Consider the following 18,336-nt stretch of genomic DNA (forward strand, 5'->3'; position numbering starts at 1 on the left):
TAAATTCAAATGTTAGGATATTTCTTATTGAATATATCTTTGAAAAGTGATAACTGTATTTCAATCAATTTCTCTTTTCTTTTTGTTCAAAAAATAAAAATGGAAATTCAGTCTTATACATTGACTAATTTGTATGTATATGTCATAGTTATTGTTTTCCTTACCAAGGTTATTTATAATTGGAGAATATTACACCCAAAGGCAGTTTTAAGTTTTTATTAACATAATAGAGCAGTTTCTTCTACCAACACACTTTCTCCTAACAGCTTCCCTTTAACCAAACAATCTAGTTACATTGAAACTAAACAGCTGTGTAACTAAACAAGCATTTTAGCGGGAATAAACACACACCACACATCCTTATTTCCAATCGACGCTCCACATTAAATCTGATATTTTTGACAAGATTGATATCTGTCTCTCTCCCCAGCCTTTGGATTTACTTTATACTTTATATTCCAACGGCCCAGATTAAATTATGCTATAAAATCCTTCTTCATCTTTGATATTCACTTTTTTCTTGTTTGGATTTTCTCCAAATCAAATGTTAAGCATTTTCTACCTCCATCTCCATCGAATTACTACTGCTAATACTCTAGCATGTTCTCAAAACCCACGTAATGATAACTCCTTAACAAATAGGTTGCTGTAATCTAATTTTTTTTTATGTTTCTATTTGCAGATCCGCCATGGCAGGTCACTACATGGTTATTCCTGGAGAATGGACCTCCACTGACTCCCTCTGGAATTTTGCAATTGATAAAAAAAGATGTCAAGGATTGTACCAGTTCGTCCCAACATGAGCTTGCTTGAATTACAAAACAATGTCACGAAGAATTTCTTCACCTTCACCGATCCGCCCCCTTCAGCTGTCTTGAGCTATTGGTCTCCTAATACTAAAGAGCTTGCTACCGGACTCACAACACCACCGGTTATCTCACAAATGATGGGGCTGTCAAGTTAGTGTGTACATCTATTAAAATAAACTTGAAAGCCTAAAACGTGTGTACATCTAGTTAAACCAAATCATATGTACACCAATATGTGTACGTACACTAGTCTTCGGTCCCTGATTTATAATGTACACATATCATTCTACATATACACGGTACATAATAATATGCATATGTACACAAGTAAACATGTACACATGTACATATCATATGTGTACATGTGTACGTTATGAAGCATTGTATGCAACCATGTGTGTACGTAAAAAATCAGGGGGTATATATGTACACAAATCATATGTATCTTCCAACAGTTCAAATATACAAATCATTGCTTATTCACATTATAGTTTTTTTTCATTTAATCTCTCAAGACGTATATTTCAATTTTTTCACTAATTATATCATAATGTACATAATGATACTAAACCCAGCAAATCTCTAATGTGTTTTTATCTATCAAACAAAATGTACACATGAACACAAATCATTTGTACACCCTTGTGTTTTCATTTGTACACCCTTGTGTTCTTCACCACCACCACCCTTGTGTTTTCTTTTGTTGGTCTTTGCTTTCTCGTTATACACAAAGAGTGGATCCACTGCATCACTCCCACCCTAGTAGCCTTCGTAATCTCTATCATTGTAATGTCCTTCCTTCAACAAATTAAGCATGTAATAGACATTTTTATCAAAATTTTCTTCATCCCAAACACCTCACCTTTCCTCGTTGCCCCATCAATGATTTGACAAGCAGCTGCAAGAAAAAAAAACAGTATCACATACAAGTACTTGTACACATGCGTACACCACTATCAGAGTTTACGTGTACACAACTTTTGTTACGTACACATGTACGCTATTGTTTTTGTACACTTATACGCTTAACATCCTATGTACACGGACACACATGAGAAGTAAGCTTACCTCAAAATCGTGTTCTGCCTTTTGTACGTCCGCCACATTCAGTCTAAAACAGGAATTTTGAAGAGATGTCCAAATCATGAACCCATCAGCTTCGTCATCCCCGGTGTGCCGTTCAGCACATCTCCGATTTGGGTTTCGTCAAGCACGTCCGTAGCCCATAATACACGATCTACGGCTAAGTACACATTCACCCTCTCGCACGGAAACCGGTCGGTAGCAAATAGCCTCTCTGGTGGTCTTTCGCGCACATCCTCAACCTCCACCACCTCTGTGATGATACTAACAATTAGAGACCAAATATGCAAAAGGACATATCACCAAAAAAGGGGAACTAACCGTCGGCCTCGTCTTTCCCACGCCGGGCTCCATCTTAGCGACATCTTCTCCGCACAGTCTTCTTCTCTGAGCCTTCACTATTAAGAAACCGCCGTCTTCACCATCTTATTTCGAAATCATGCCTTCATTGCTATCGTTTTCTCCGTCGTCTCTCAGATTTCTCTTTCTCACCTCGGTAAAAGCAACAAAAAGTAAGAATATAAATTTTTTATGTCCAGTTAATTAACACAATCTCTAAAGTTGTAGAGGCCCACTCCGAATTTTAAATTTCAAAAGCGTAACCAGAAATAAAAAAAACACATTTACCAAACTACCCTATCAGTTACACTTTATCAAGGGCAAGTTAAGACTTTTCACACATAAACTACCTCAGTAGCCACAACTGTCTTATTGTGTAATTAAAACATGGAAACTGCCCTGCAGTGTTAATAACTCTTATAATAGTGGCAAAGGAAGAGTACAGGCTAATTTGAATAAGTACCTAAATACTTAGGTTCTAGAAGTTATTTCCATCTTTATCTACCAACTAAAAAGTCGGCATGAAGCTCTCAAACAGATGGTCCACCTATTCGTAGAGTACACAACCTTTTGTTTGGAGACCGCTAATTCGAGAATTCTATATTATTTAGGTTTGGTACTATTTAGTTTTTTTTGTTGAAAAAGACTACTATCTGTTCACTTAAATCTATAATTGATAATTATAGTTTTCGTTAAAAATAAAAGTAACGTTTTGTGCTCTCTCATATCTATGGGTTCACGTCTGATTTGCCAACTCTACTATCTGTTATGAGTTTGTAATATTAACAATTATATATCATACAAAATAATTAACTTGTATTTTGTCTTTGCCATATATATATGTTAAATTACTAATACACACTTTTTTTTTTCTCAACATCAACTTTCATTAACCAACCATGAATACATGATTATAACCACACAAGTTAAACCTAACTTACAAACGATGAAATCTAATAACACCTAAGTCACTAAGTTGGATCTTACGCTACCCAATTTGAAACGTCGCTGCATTTTTCACCACTCGGAAACGACACCAACTCACGATACGAGCTGACCGTTCTTTGGACCATACACATTTCAGTAGGTCATTCATTCAATTATTTGGGTTAATTAATTACAGCAACCATAAATTTAAGAGAAAAAATTAGAAACAAAATAATTTAATAAATATTTTAAAGATCAACTGCGTTTTGAGAAAAACTAGTATGCAACCCTACTTTGTCTTCTTTTTTTTTTTTAACATTGCAACCCTACTTTGTTGAAGAACTCTAATTTTGAATAATTTAATGGACAGTGATAGACATGTTATTCGTGGAATGATTGTTTTTGATTCGCAATCTTTTTCATGCAACATTTTTGAGTCCATTGCTAGAAAGTCTTGCTTGCACCATGATCAATGAATAGCTTCAAGTTCAACCACCACACTACTTAAAGAGCATTTCCGCTGTAATTTTATCACCATGAAGTTTCAAAAAAAAAGTTTATCAAGATGAATATCTATTAAATAAAACAAATTGTTATTTATAACAAGTATACTTATTTATAATAATTATTTTTAATAGGGTGAATTTGTAATATATATATATATATAAAGGAGAAATAAATTAAATATCTAACGATGTGAGGATTTTATTGAAAAATGTGTCAATTTAGTTCAAAAATTGACAGAAAACTCTATTTTCATGTGTTCCCGTGCATTTGACGTGTCATGTATAACTAATTTGTTATACTATATACTATATTTAGTAAAAAAATAGTATATAAAACTCGATCCATATCAATATCAGAAGATTAATTATATATAAACTAAAAAGAGGTAAATGTGATGGTTCTACGCGACGGAGGAATGTTATAACAGATTATATTGTTTGATAAATAGAATAGCCTCTGTTTGGCTAGGTTAACAATATTTAACTTCATCTTGATCATCTTTAGTTTTTAATAATAAAATCATAATATATTTTCATTAGTAAATGATTAATTTTAATCAATAAAATAAATTAATTGATTCATAGTAATGATACACTAACATAACATAACACAAGTTTATTTATTATAAAATCATATTTTTATTATACGCTCTCTAAACAAAGTAGAAAAAAAAAACAAATATTATATTTGCAATGCAGTAACCAGAGATAGAGCTGTTGAAGTAATGAATGAGGAGAATCATGAGGTGTATGAGGTAATACAATTAGGAGAAGAGTTGATGGAGTTGTCGTCGGAGAGTGGCGACAGTGTCGGAGAAAAAACATTGGAACCAATGGAGTAGTGAAGGAGAAGAATCAGTAGGCAGGGAAAGAGATACGATTTGAAAAAGAAGAAGATGAAAAGTGTATCATACTATACTATACTTATAAAATAGAATGGAACATATGACACAAATTATTGTTCATCTTCCCCAATTTTAACCATCGCATGATTCTTCATCTTCTTTAAGTATATTGATTCACATGTTTACCTTACAATTGGTGATATTGTTTCTTGACACCTAATTCTATTCAATCATACCGGATTTACCAAGATTATGTTCGTTTTTTGGTAGTCGCGATAGGAACTTTCAATCCCAATGTAATCATAAAGTTAATTCTCATAATTGTATCTCTCTGATATACTTCTTTTATGTTCTCCAACAGCTGTTCAGAATCTCTTCTATTAATTTTTTAGAATAAAAGACGAAGATATCTCATCTTGTTTCACGCGCATGCAAGGATGTGTTTGTTTCTTTTCACAACAATATATAACAAATCATAATCAATCAGTTGTTATGGGTATAAATTTTTTTTCTCTGATGAATATGGAATCCAGTTTCTCTTTTAATAAGAGGATCTATACCCCTTTTTTGGTCAAAAGAGGATTTACACTTTAAATGTTAAATATTACTCAAGTAATTCTCTTTGGCATATCTTGTACATGTAACATGTCATGTTTCGTTGGAAAACATCAATGTGGTCATGTGTTCAATGTAGTTGGGTGGTCATCTCTTCCAATCCATCTAGCTGGTCTAGCTAGTATATGCTAATTACCAATATGCCAGTAATTTTTCTTTAATTTGTAATTACAAAAAGTATATTAAGCAATACTCTTCGAAAGTATTATGAAGTAAAGCTTTAAAAATTACGTAGTTTTTTTATATAATGGAATTTTGGGTCAACTGATTACTACGATTTTTAGTTCTTTTTTATAGTCACAAGAAAAATATACCTCTTTTACCAGAATCCTAAATTGAATGGTGATATTACGTCATAACAAGCCAAACCGACTAATGTTTTGCAGATTAGTGCATTGTTTCTGAACCGGACACGGATTAGTGTTTATTTCTTTATCATTTTTTTTGTTGCATTAGACTGTTCATTGTTTGTCCATTCCAGCAAATACCAAAACTGATAAATAATTGATAGAAAAACAGTCTAATCTACATCAAATTAATCAGCTCCGTTCGTTGCCATCATTCCAAAACCTTAAAAATGTATCTTAATAACAACAACCAAAATGTAAAATAAAAAACAAAGAAAACAGAGCCCAAAGCCTCGTCACATCTGCCCATAAATACCCTTCACCGAGTCGCAAAGTCCTACACCACATTCAGTTCTCTCTCTCAATCTCTCTCTCTTAAAGATTACCGAGACATACTCTTAGTTTCGGTGAAGAAAAAGAACAATGACGAAAGATGTGGCTGGAGAGAAGGGATCGTTCTCCGGAAAAGACTATCAAGATCCACCACCTGAACCTCTGTTCGACGCTACTGAGCTTGGGAGGTGGTCTTTTTACAGAGCTCTCATAGCTGAGTTCATAGCCACTCTCCTCTTCCTCTATGTCACCGTTATGACTGTCATTGGTTACAAGAGCCAGACCGATCCAGCCCTTAACCCTGACCAGTGTGCAGGTGTTGGTGTACTCGGCATCGCTTGGGCCTTTGGTGGCATGATCTTCATCCTTGTCTACTGCACTGCCGGAATCTCTGGTTGGTTCCTATTTCTCTAATTAATTTAGTGTGTTTTACATTTTTTCCTCTGTTTCATAATTATTAAAACAGACATTACAATTTTTCAATTAATTTTCTTATACTATATAATTAATAAAACAGTTTTCAGTGAAATTAAAAAAATGATATAATATTATTTTCTTATACAATATAATTAATAAAACAGTTTTCAGTGAAATTAAAAAAATGATATAGAAATATTATAAAATGTAATATTGTAAAGCACCAAAAATCTTTTGAAATATATTGTGTATTAGTAAACAATATAATATTCAATTGTAATAAAATTCGGTTTTGTTTTGTCTTTAAGCTCGCGTCAATGTTTTAGTTCAACTTATTTTAATGGTCCAGGTGGACATATAAACCCGGCCGTGACGTTTGGGCTGTTCTTGGCTCGGAAAGTGACGTTGGTGAGAGCAGTAATGTACATGGTGGCTCAGTGCCTCGGTGCAATTTGCGGTGTGGCTTTGGTTAAGTCCTTCCAGTCTTCTTACTACACCCGCTACGGTGGTGGCGCAAACGGTCTCACACATGGTTATAGCATCGGCACCGGTGTTGCCGCCGAGATCATCGGTACATTCGTCTTAGTCTACACCGTCTTCTCCGCCACTGACCCCAAGAGGAGTGCGCGTGACTCTCACGTCCCTGTAAGCTCACTATTCCCGTTTTGTTTAGTTAATTACGAGGACGTGATAAAGAGAGTCTCGTTGTTAGGTCATTCCGAAATACACCGCATTAATGGAATACGTAGAATTTCCGTGTCCTATACGGCTATACAGCCCACTATGATATCATCACCAAAGTAGTAGTATTAAACAGCATAGAGATGAATAATATGCATTTATTGGGGTGGACACACTAATATCAATCTATCATGATTATCATCTACGTCCAAAAACATGGCCGACCATGAAATTTCTGGAGTTGAAACATTTTTTGATCAATACATATATTTATCTTAATTAACTTGGGAGTAATAAAATATACTTATTAACCATTAATTTTATAGGAGTCCTAACGATATTCTATCTCGCTATGCTTGGAACCAGTACTGTTATGGTCTAAAAATATAACGTTTTGTTTAGTAAATGATTTTTGCTGCAAACTTATGTATATTTGGATATTGGATCCGTGCCGATAACCGAACAAGATATTATGAAAAGAATTAGATATTATGTATATATTTTGTTCTAGCCTAGTTTCAGATTCTTCACTATAACAAACGACAAAAGTGGACATTGTCATCAACACTTTTTGTCTTTCACGCCTTTCTGCATCATACATGAATGTCCTTTTCTTTGAAAATGGTCCCAAGGTCCATTTGCAACCACGTATCCTTCTCTAAAACTTTGAGACACAAACATAACTATATTAATAATATTTGGAGTCTACACTATCTGTCTCGTGATTTAGTAACATGTATCTTTTGTTATTGTTGATGATGTGGTAACTGAAGGTATTGGCTCCATTACCAATTGGATTTGCGGTATTCATTGTTCACTTAGCTACAATCCCAATCACGGGCACTGGCATTAACCCAGCAAGAAGTCTTGGAGCTGCAATCATCTACAACAAGGACCAAGCTTGGGACCATCATGTTCGTGTTACAATCTATAATATTTTATTTCTTCCTATTTGATCTTATTTTCTTTGACAAGATTTTATTAACGTTTTCTCCTTTTTCTTTACAGTGGATATTTTGGGTTGGTCCGTTTGCGGGTGCAGCCCTTGCGGCTTTCTACCATCAGTTTGTGTTGAGGGCTGGTGCGGTGAAGGCTCTCGGGTCCTTCAGGAGCCAGTCTCACGTTTAAATTTGGATTTACTCAATTAGCAAAGAGAAGAAAATAAATAGCGGCTTTTATGTATTGTGTTGGAACCTAGCTAGTGGCATGTAGACTGTAGTATCGAATTCTTGCTTGGTGAAGTGAGGGTTTGAATGTGACTTGTGGGCCAACTTTGAAATGCTACTTCTCTTATATCTATGTCTACTTCTTAACTTTATATTCACTACAAGAAAACACAAGTTTTACGAGGGCAGTTTTCCTCGTTACTTCGTCGTAAAAGCAGTGTTACGACGAATTAACGAGGAAATCCGTTTCGTCGTTATACGTTTGTCGTAACGCATATATCCTCGCTAATTCGTCGTAAGTTAGCGAGGAAATAATTTCGTCGTAAAAGCGAAGGAGGATATTTCGTCGTAAAGACCACGTAAAGATTCCACGTAAGGACGTCGCTAAGTTTCTTCGTAAATACCACGAAAAGCTTTCCTCGTAAAACCCACGTAAATAAATACTCGTAAAATTAACGTAAATACCTTGAGAGCTTTCCACGTAAAGAAAACGTAAAAACCTTGATAGATTTCCACGTTATTTCCATGTAAATGTTTCCTCGTAAAAACCACGTTAAGCTTCCACGTAAAGAAGCCGCAAAATTAGCTACGAATTTACTTCGTTTCATTATTTTATAGAAATATAAAAAATTATAATTATAAATATAATTTAAATTATTTAAATTATTAATAAAATTAAAATTCTAAAAAAATCAAAACCAAAATATTTTATATATAAATAAGTTTTGAATTCATAATACAAGAACCGAAATTAAAAAGAACTAAGGGTGGTCGTTAATTAATCGCCTCGTAGAATTCATCACTCCTCGCCTGAACATCCGCCTCGGCATGTGAGTCGTCGGTCGGTGACTGGCCTGGGATAGGATTTTGTTGTCGCATGGTCCTCAACAAAGTCGCCCATTCCGGATTTGTGGCCGCTACAACGTCCAAGAAGCCCTCGAGTCCACCCATACGAGATCGCAGCTGAGTAGACTCTATACGCAGCTGAGTAGACTCTCTACGCAGCTCTTCGGACTCCCTACGCAGCTGAGAGACTTCCTCATCCCGTCGCTGAACATAAGACGATGTCGCTCTCGGAACATCGTTGACGGAACCAATCCCCAACGTCCGTCCCTTTTTTTTAGGGACAACCTTAAAAACAAAAAATAAATTTTGTTAGTAAAAATTTAAAGTTAAATTAAATGAATATTTAAAAAAATTAAAATTTTAGAAAATTTACCTCCTCGTAAAGCTTATCCACTTCAGGTGTGGATAAGGTGACGGGTAATCCATCGGTGGACTGTTGGGTCAGCTGGGTCTGGCGTTCTTCAACCCGAGCAGCCAAATCGTTGTAGATTTGCTCGGACTTGCCATCTATAAATCGGCCCGCCTTGTTCTTGTGGGTCCTCTCGTAAAGTTGCATAAGAGACGGGAATTCTCCCGTCTCTTTGGCCTAAAAAAACATTTAAGAAAGTTGTTAATTAGAATATATATAAAAATATACTAAAAATTTAATATAATTAAATTTTTAATTACCATTTCCAAACGGACACCGGCGTGGGGTTTTTGGCCCGTAGTGTGAAGCATCGGCCCGTTCCCGTGCTCATCGACTGTGTTACGGGAGTTAGAGCAAGACTGGGCGATTCTAATGGAATCAGGAAGACGCCAATATCGGATGAGGCCATCCCAGACATCCGTGGTGAGCTCAGCGGGTTTGCCACGCTCATACCCCTTCACGATCCAGTCACCCTTCCAGTTGGAGACCGTGTCCAACAAGCGAACTTTCGCCTTCGCTTCAAACTTCTTTCTCACCCTCTCAGTGATCCCCAAGGCCCAATTATATTTTTGCTGTTGGAAAAAATAATTTATAATTAGTTTTTCAGAAAAAAATATATATATAAATAATAAAAAATTTAAAGATATATATTTAATTAATAGAACTTACAGCGTAAATTTTGAACCACGTCTTTCTGACGTAGTGGGGCGTCATTTTCCAGTTCGGATGTGCCATGGAGAAGTAACCTTTTATCGTGTCGGTTACGTCCGATGCAAGACATCCGTCAATCCCCCACCTGAAAAATACAAATTTAAAATATAAATTATTTTTTAAAGTTATAAAAGAATTTAAAAAGAATAAAAAAATAATGAAACATACCATAAAGTTCCGTCCGGTCGGTCGGGGTCGATGACTGGTAAACCTTCTCTGCCTGGCAGACGGAGAATGTCCTCTACGGTGTACTGCGAGTAAGGAGCACTCGGAGGCACCATCAAATCGGGATGAATCTCGCCCGCGGGCATCGGAGGTGCCGGCATCGTAGGAGGCACAGGAGGAGGAGGCATCTGGGGAGGCACGTGAAGAACCGATGGTGCACTAGAAGAAGGAGATCCAATGACTCTCTGAGTGTACTGAGTCTCGGGGACAGTCTCCTGACCCGAAGAACCGGGAGCTGAAGAAGACGACGGGTCTAAACGACTACCCGGCTCACCGAACATCTCTCTGTAATGGGCAGTAAGTCTACCTTTTCGAACCTGAGAAAAAAATTTAATTTTTTAAATTTTCGTGAACATATACTTCCCAACATTATCCACCTAATCAACACTAAATAACATAAGATCCGTAAACCTATCTAAATTCCCTATACTAACCACCTAATCTATCCTAAACTAATCAAACTAGAGAGGAATTAGAGAGACTTACCATTGCTACGAATTAGGGAGGAAGTGGAGAGGAAGTGGAGAGGAAAGACGGAGCGAGCTCGCTCGGGATATATATAAGATTACTTGTCCTCGTAATTTCCTCGTAAACTTACGAGGAATTACAGAGGCCCGCGTTTTCAGTTACGACGAAATAGCGACGAAATACAAAGGCCCGCGTTTTCGTTAACGACGTTTTTACGACGAAAAGGGTTACGTGGAATTAACGAGTTAACCAGTTACGAGGAATTAGCGAGCCTTTATTTTCTATAAATACCCACAACTTTCCTTCTCAAACCACACACAAACTCACAAAACACACCCTATCTCAAATCACACTCCTCACCAAAATACTTTTCAAATTAGAAATATTTGAAAAAAAAAGAAGAAAAGAAGATATTAGAATTTATGTGGGTGAGACTTAAGTCTCGCCACATATAATTCCAGTATCTTTCTTTTTTTCTTTTTTTCTAGTTTTTATACTATGAGGAAGTAGCAAGTCCCGCTTTTCACCAATTTAGAAAATTTGGAAAAAAAAAGAAGAGAAGAAGATATTTGGAACTCATGTGGTCGAGACTTACGTAAGTCTCGCCAAATGTGATTCAAGCATCTTTCTTCTCTTCTTTTTTTTAGTATTTTTAATATTTTCGTCGTAATATCGTCGTTAGTTTACGACTCTTTTACGACGATTTTGGCTTACGTGGAATTAGCGTGCCCCGCTTTTTTAATTTCGTCGTAAAGTCCTCGTGGCCTTACGAGGTGTTTACGACGAAATCATCCTACGTGGAATTAAAGAGTGCCTCCTTCGTCATTTACTTTACGTGGTATTTACGTCAATTTACCTTACGAGGTCTTTACGACGATTCTGTCCTACGTGGAATAAACGAGTGCCTCCTTCGTCATTTACTTTACGTGGCATTTACGTCAATTTACCTTACGAGGTCTTTACGACGATTCTGTCCTACGTGGAATAAACGAGGATTACGTCGTACATTCGACGTCAGATTACGAGGAATTAACGAGCAGTACGTTTAAATCCCTAAAATCCGAAACCCCAAACCCCAAAACCCCATATTCCTTATCTTCTACTTCATATATTCCAAACCCCATCTTTATTTTCATTCCAAACCACAATTCCCACATTTACTTATTTATAAAACAAACTCCCACAATTTCTTATTCATAAAACAAACTCCCACATTACCTTATTCATAAAACAAACTCTCACATTACCTTATTCATAAAACAAACTACACAAAATCAAATACATCAATCGGATACATCGACATTCTCGTCATCACTAGAAATATCATCATTTTCATTAAACTCGTCTTCTACAGCTTCGTCTGTGGCATCATCGGTAAGATCTTCGTATTCGTGATTATGCGGATCAATGAGAAGGATGTCATCAACTTCTTGTTCAGGTTCCTCGACTTCATTTATCTGTTCTTCTTGCAATGGTGGTTCTTCTCCACTGATGATTCGTCCTCGAGGTGTAACTTTGATCACTGCTAACCAATTTATACCCGAATCTCTCATCCGAGGGTATGGAAGGAAGCTAACTTGGTCTGCTTGTGAAGCTAAGATGAAAGGCTCGAATTTGTTGTACCGACGTCCACCGTTGACATCAACTACACCAAATTTGTTAGACCGAACACCTCTGTTGACGACGGGGTCGAACCATTCACATTTGAAGATGACGCATTTCAGCTTCAGTATCCCTGGAAATTCGACTTCAATAATCTCCGTCAAGATCCCGTAGAAATCTGTTTCCCCTTTCACACATATTCCATAGTTACTGGTCGCCCGCTGTCTACCATACTCATATGTGTGAAAAGTGTAGCCTCGTGTGAAATACATCTGTGATGTGGTGACCTTTACAAGTGGAGATTGAATTACTTCGTGTAACCACTTAGGATAATCTGCATCGTCGTCATAATCAACCTGCAAAAATAAAGAGAACATTAAAATACAAATCATGTATGAAAAAATAGTTTGAGTTATAATACCTGATTCCGCAACCACTTAATGAAGTGCTGATCTTTCCTTTTGTCTACGTCACTTGTGGATATACCAGGAAATGTTTCTTCGACTTGAGAAACAAATAGGCTGTAAAATTAATCACATTTCATAGGAATGAATCTCTTGCAATTATATAATTAATTATATGTGTTTTGAAGTGTCCATATATGTTACCTTTCAAAATAACGCATCAATGGATCCTCGCAATTGAGTAGAATATAGGTGTGTGCACTATGAGCGTCTTGTTCACTCGACCACCAAACCTCTTTAGACTTCCCACCGAGTCGTCCAATCTGGCTAAAGATGTCTGGAACACCAGCAACTGCATATGTTGGCGCAACTCCACCATCATCATATCTTCTTGGAGCTCTTCTACGGGTACGTACTTTTGACGCAAAGTAGTACGATGTGAAGTGAGAAACTTCTTCCGTCAAACTTCCAGCAATTATAGAACCTTCAACTTTGGCGAGGTTCTTTGCTTTTCCCTTCAAATATTTCATGGCTCGCTCATACTGATACATCCATCCGTAATGTACAGGTCCACGAAGCAATGCTTCATATGGGAGGTGGACAGCTAGATGCTCCATGACGTCAAAAAATCCAGGAGGAAATATCTTCTCCAAGTTGCACAATAAGATGGGAATGTTCTCCTGAAGCTGTTCTACAACTTCTTCTTTAAGAGTGCGTGTGCTCAGATCCCTGAAAAATGCTCCAATGCCTTTTATATTCCAAAAACAATTAAACACATTGTTAGTCGTATATTATTTTGCAAACTAGACCGTTATAAAATTATTGTGATATAAAACACTACGAACCTGCAAGTGCTTCATGTACGTTTGTTGGAAGTAGCTCCGCAAATGCAAAGGGCAGTAGTCGTTGCATAAAGACATGACAATCATGACTCTTCATCCCAGAGAACTTTTGACCCTTTTCAACACATCTAGAGAGATTTGAAACATACCCATCGGGGAACTTCACTTCTGATGCCACCCAGTTGAACAACACCGACTTTTTTTCTGAAGACAGTCTGAATATCGGAACGGGAACTTGTCCATTGCTTTTAATATGTAACTCGCTTCTTGAGCAAATATCCGGCAAGTCCAACCTCGATTTTATGTTGTCTTTTGTCTTCCCTGGGACATTCAATATTGTATTCATGATGTTCTCAAAGAAATTCTTCTCTATATGCATCACATCGAGGTTGTGGCGCAGAAGAAGATCCTTCCAATATGGCAACTCCCAAAATATACTCTTCTTGTGCCAGTTGTGATGAACACCGTAAGAATCAGGCATATTACGAGGGACATGCCAATTACCACCCCAACGAACTGTTTCGTTAGCTCCGTAGTAGTCGATTTGTGCTTCAATTTGTTCTCCAGTTAGATATGGTGGAGAAGTGTCTCTCACAACCCTTTTGTGCCTAAACAAATTCTTGTTTCTTCGGTAAGGATGGCCAATGGGAAGAAATCGACGATGACAATCAAACCAACTTGTCTTCCTACCATTCTTCAGTTGAAACGCATCTGTCGTTCCATTACAATATGGACAAGCTAATCTCCCATGTGTAGTCCATCCAGACAACATCCCATATGCAGGAAAGTCACTTATGGTCCACAAAAGCATAGCTCGCATCGTAAAATTCGTCTTCGTTGAACAGTCATACGTCCTCACCCCTGTTGACCACAAATCCTTCAACTCTTTTATCAGTGGTTGTAGGAAAACATCCAGGGACCTTTTTGGATGGTTCGGACCAGGTATCAATATCGTCAAGAATAGCAACTCCCGTTGCATGCACATCTCCGGTGGCAGGTTGTATGGCGTAAGAAAGACTGGCCACAATGAATATTGTCTCCCTGACATTCCGAACGGACTAAATCCATCTGTGCATAATCCGAGATACACATTCCGGCTATTGCTAGCAAAATCCGGATGTACTTTGTTGAAATGTTTCCAGGCTCTTGCATCTGATGGATGAGTCATCTCACCATCCGTCTGAGTATGCTCGGCATGCCATCTCATCTTTGCAGCAGTCTGCTCTGATTGATACAATCTTTTCAATCTGTCTGTAATTGGTAGGTACCACATCCTTTGGTACGGTACCCTATTACGTCCCCGTCCTTGCGGCTTGAATCGTGGCTTCTTGCAGAATCGACATACTTCTAGCTTCTCATCATCTCCCCAATAGATCATGCAGTTGTCGATGCAGACATCTATCATCTCCGAAGGCAACCCAAGACTATAAACTAATTTCTGAATCTCATAATAAGAATCAGCAGACACATTGTCTTCCGGCAAATACTCTTTAAACAAGTCCGCCCATTCGTTCATGCAACTTTCAGGTAGATTGTGATCAGTTTTAATATTCATCATTCTAGCAGCCAACGACAATTTAGAGAGACCTTCTCTACAACCACTGTAAAGTGGTTGATTCGCCGCGTTTAACATTCCGTAAAACTTTTTTGCATCTATATTAGGTTCTTCATCTTCATCATGAGCTACGAATGCATCAGCTACCATATCATGAACCCTATCATAATCTACCATCTCCTCCTGATGGTAACTATGTTCATTATGCAAATGATGATTAACCGGTTCTTCCTGAAAATTGCTATTACTACTACTAGCTTCATTCTGATCATAATTATAACCTTCCCCATGTTGAAACCAGATATAGTAATTTGGCGTGAAACCTCTATTTATTAAATGCTTCCAAACATTTTCACGGTTTGCCAATTTCGAATTGTTGCATTTCCGACAAGGACAGAACATCTTACCACTTTCTTGGGCGAGCGGTGTTGAATCTGCTTGGTGCATAAATGTCTCCAGCCCCGCAAGGTATTCTTTCGTCACTCTCCCGTTAGCATCTCTATGCATATACATCCAATTCCGCAACTCGTAAATAGTCCCAGAGCCAGCCATTTTTTTTTCTTTCACGTTTTTTGTTGTTGGTGTGTTTAAAATGATGTTCCAACATCCATATTTATAGAAAATTTCGAATCTGGTAGTTGTAATTTTACTATGAAATTACGACGAAAATTAATTGTATGGCCAAAAAAAAAACGTGAGCCACCTACCAAGTTGGTGGATTCAAAATTTCCTCGTTAAGTACACGTAAAATATTTCGTCGTAAAGCACTCGCGAAATTTACGTGGCTTTTACGAGGAAAAACTATTTCCTCGTAAAAGCCACGTCAATTTACATCGTCTTTACGACGAATATTTTTTGTCGTTACCTTACGACGAAATAACGATGCTTTTCTTTCTCAACGTACTTTCCTCGCAAAATCAACGTTTTTTTACGAGGATTATTTTTCCTCGTTAAACTTCCTCGGTAAAGATACGTTTTCTTGTAGTGATTGCTCTATTTTACTAGTTTGCTGAATTTCGTATGATCAACTTTCCACTTGAGAGTATAAAGAGCTACGGTCCCGATCAATACATACACTAATGACATGTGCTAAAACATACATCAAAATATATTTATTTTAAATTTCATACACAAACTAATAATATTGACATATTTTTCGTTAGTCAAATGTTGAAAGATAATGACATGTAATTAATGGAAGCTTACGTATTGTCGAGATGTCTATTACGATTTAAAATATTAATTATTAAAAATTTTTTTTGTCAATTACATTGAAGTGGGGGTTAGAATCATTGAAAATTAAAAAAAAAGTTAAATATTTATCAGTGGGAAAATAATTACAAAAAGAACTAAAAGAAAAGAAAAAAAAAAAAAATCGGTTTTGACCACAACAAAAACTGATCTAATAAAGTTTAGGTTTTTCCTTAAACCCATTTCCTAAATTTCACGAAATTAGAAGCTTTAAGTTCCGTTCCTCTCTGTTCTCAACTTCTCGCCGAAGATTACAAACAGGATCTCTCATAAATGGCCGCTAGGTTTCTTAGTTTGAGACGAGCTTTGTCTGTCTACCTCACTAACCAACAACCTCGTGTTCCTCTGTTTCAAGGTATCATTTTTTTCTTTATCTCCAAGCTGCGTAACTGTCACAATCTTCTCACCCGACTAGCCGCTATCATCGTATTTACTCTGTTTCATAAGGAGTAATAGTTGTTCTGATGTGCAAAAGTTGTTCTGAGATCTCTTACCTTGGAGTTTCCTCTGCTTGCCTGTTGTTGTGTACTGACTGTTTTAGCTGCTAGTAACAATGGCCATCTCATTTTTAAAAATGATCTTAGCAGGCAAGCTTGCGCAATCAAAGTCACTCTTGAGCAGAGATTATGCTTATGGGGGATTACTACAGAGGCACTTTAGTGAAACTGCAGCAACCAATGGCTGCTGCAACTCTTCAAACTCTGCTGCTGAACTTTCCAAAGCTCCCTATACCTCCCCTGCAACGGCCTCTGAGGAACTGATTGTGAAGTACAAGTCCCAGTTGAAAATAAACCCGAGGCATGACTTCATGATGGTCTTTACTTGCAAGGTCTGTGAGACACGATCAATGAAGATGGCGAGCAGAGAGTCATACGAGAAGGGAGTTGTGGTTGTACGGTGTGAAGGGTGTGATAATCTACATTTGATTGCAGACCGTCGTGGTTGGTTTGGAGAGCCGGGGAGCGTGGAGGAGTTTCTTGCTGCTCAAGGGGAAGAGTTCAAGAAAGGATCCATGGATTCTCTTAGCCTTACTGTTGAAGACTTGGCTGGAGAGAAGATGTCCAGTGAATAGAGCAACAAGCTCTTTGTTGCTTTAGCTATTATAACCACTATTAGGACATGAACCCTGCAGAGAAAATAAAATATTTTCTATATTTTTATTTTCATTTTCGAGACACATTAAGATACAGAATATTTGGCTCTTAGTTTTCAAAACAGAAATAAATTAGTTTGTGAAGATCTAGTAATAATTTCTAAAGTAGTTTATCACCACGAACACTTCTTGAATCAGACAGATATGTACGTGAGATCTGTAACCAAGGATTTCAAATAGATCAAAATCTCTAGTATCGAAGACGTCACAAGGTTCCATGGAAGCTTCTGAAGAGAGGCAACAGCATAGAGATAAAAAAACGAGTGTATGTTCACACAAGACCCCTGGTCGAGTAAGGATCGGTCTTTTAGCTACAAGATTTGGTTATCTCGATTGGCTATTCTTAGCTTTGGTGTTTCTTGTTCTTTATATCATTGCCTGCAACTGCAACTATGATGTCTTTAGGAAAAGCTTTACGATGGGAAGGAAATAGCTGTGAAGACACCCTTTTTCTAGAGTTGTTTGAGGAATTGGGGGGAATTTTTGTCATTATTTCTAATGGTTCATTCTATTTTTTTACTTTAAAGTAGAATAACTTTATAATAGAGTTGATGTTTGATTCAATAAAGTGAAAATTAGAGCGATGAACAAAAAAGAGAAACAATTTATTCTATAAATACAAATACAGCTAACTCATTTTTTATTCCATTATATCATTAAACTAAATAAAAATAATAATCAAAATAGAAATTAAATTAATTTAATTGTTTACTTTGTTGGTTAAATGAGTAACACTGAATTTATATCAACTATAATCTAGTAGATCTATGTTGGGTTGGGTCAATGAGAGAAAACTGAAGCA

At 36.9% G+C, this 18,336-nt stretch overlaps 2 protein-coding genes across 3 annotated transcripts; both read left to right on the plus strand.

Annotated features, from left to right (window-relative positions):
• The first annotated feature begins 5,699 nt into the window (after positions 1-5,699).
• Positions 5,700-8,220, plus strand: LOC106352876 (probable aquaporin PIP2-5). Its single transcript, XM_013792519.3, has 4 exons — positions 5,700-6,198; positions 6,571-6,866; positions 7,676-7,816; positions 7,911-8,220. The coding sequence occupies exons 1-4, from the start codon at positions 5,895-5,897 to the stop codon at positions 8,028-8,030; spliced, it is 861 nt and encodes a 286-aa protein (XP_013647973.1). The 5' UTR covers positions 5,700-5,894; the 3' UTR covers positions 8,031-8,220.
• An 8,310-nt stretch (positions 8,221-16,530) lies between these two features.
• On the plus strand, positions 16,531-17,653 carry BNAA07G16520D. Of its 2 annotated transcripts, none has more exons than XM_048737019.1 (2): positions 16,531-16,736; positions 16,966-17,653. In XM_048737019.1, exons 1-2 carry the CDS (start codon positions 16,655-16,657, stop codon positions 17,451-17,453), a joined length of 570 nt encoding a protein of 189 aa, XP_048592976.1. In that variant the 5' UTR covers positions 16,531-16,654; the 3' UTR covers positions 17,454-17,653. The 2 variants fall into 2 exon arrangements, with proteins under 2 accessions (XP_048592976.1, XP_048592977.1); XM_048737020.1 differs by having other exon boundaries at positions 16,969-17,653.
• Positions 17,654-18,336: the final 683 nt, after the last annotated feature.

The sequence above is a fragment of the Brassica napus genome, chromosome A7 (genome assembly GCF_020379485.1).
Source record: "Brassica napus cultivar Da-Ae chromosome A7, Da-Ae, whole genome shotgun sequence".
Classification (NCBI taxonomy): domain Eukaryota; kingdom Viridiplantae; phylum Streptophyta; class Magnoliopsida; order Brassicales; family Brassicaceae; genus Brassica; species Brassica napus.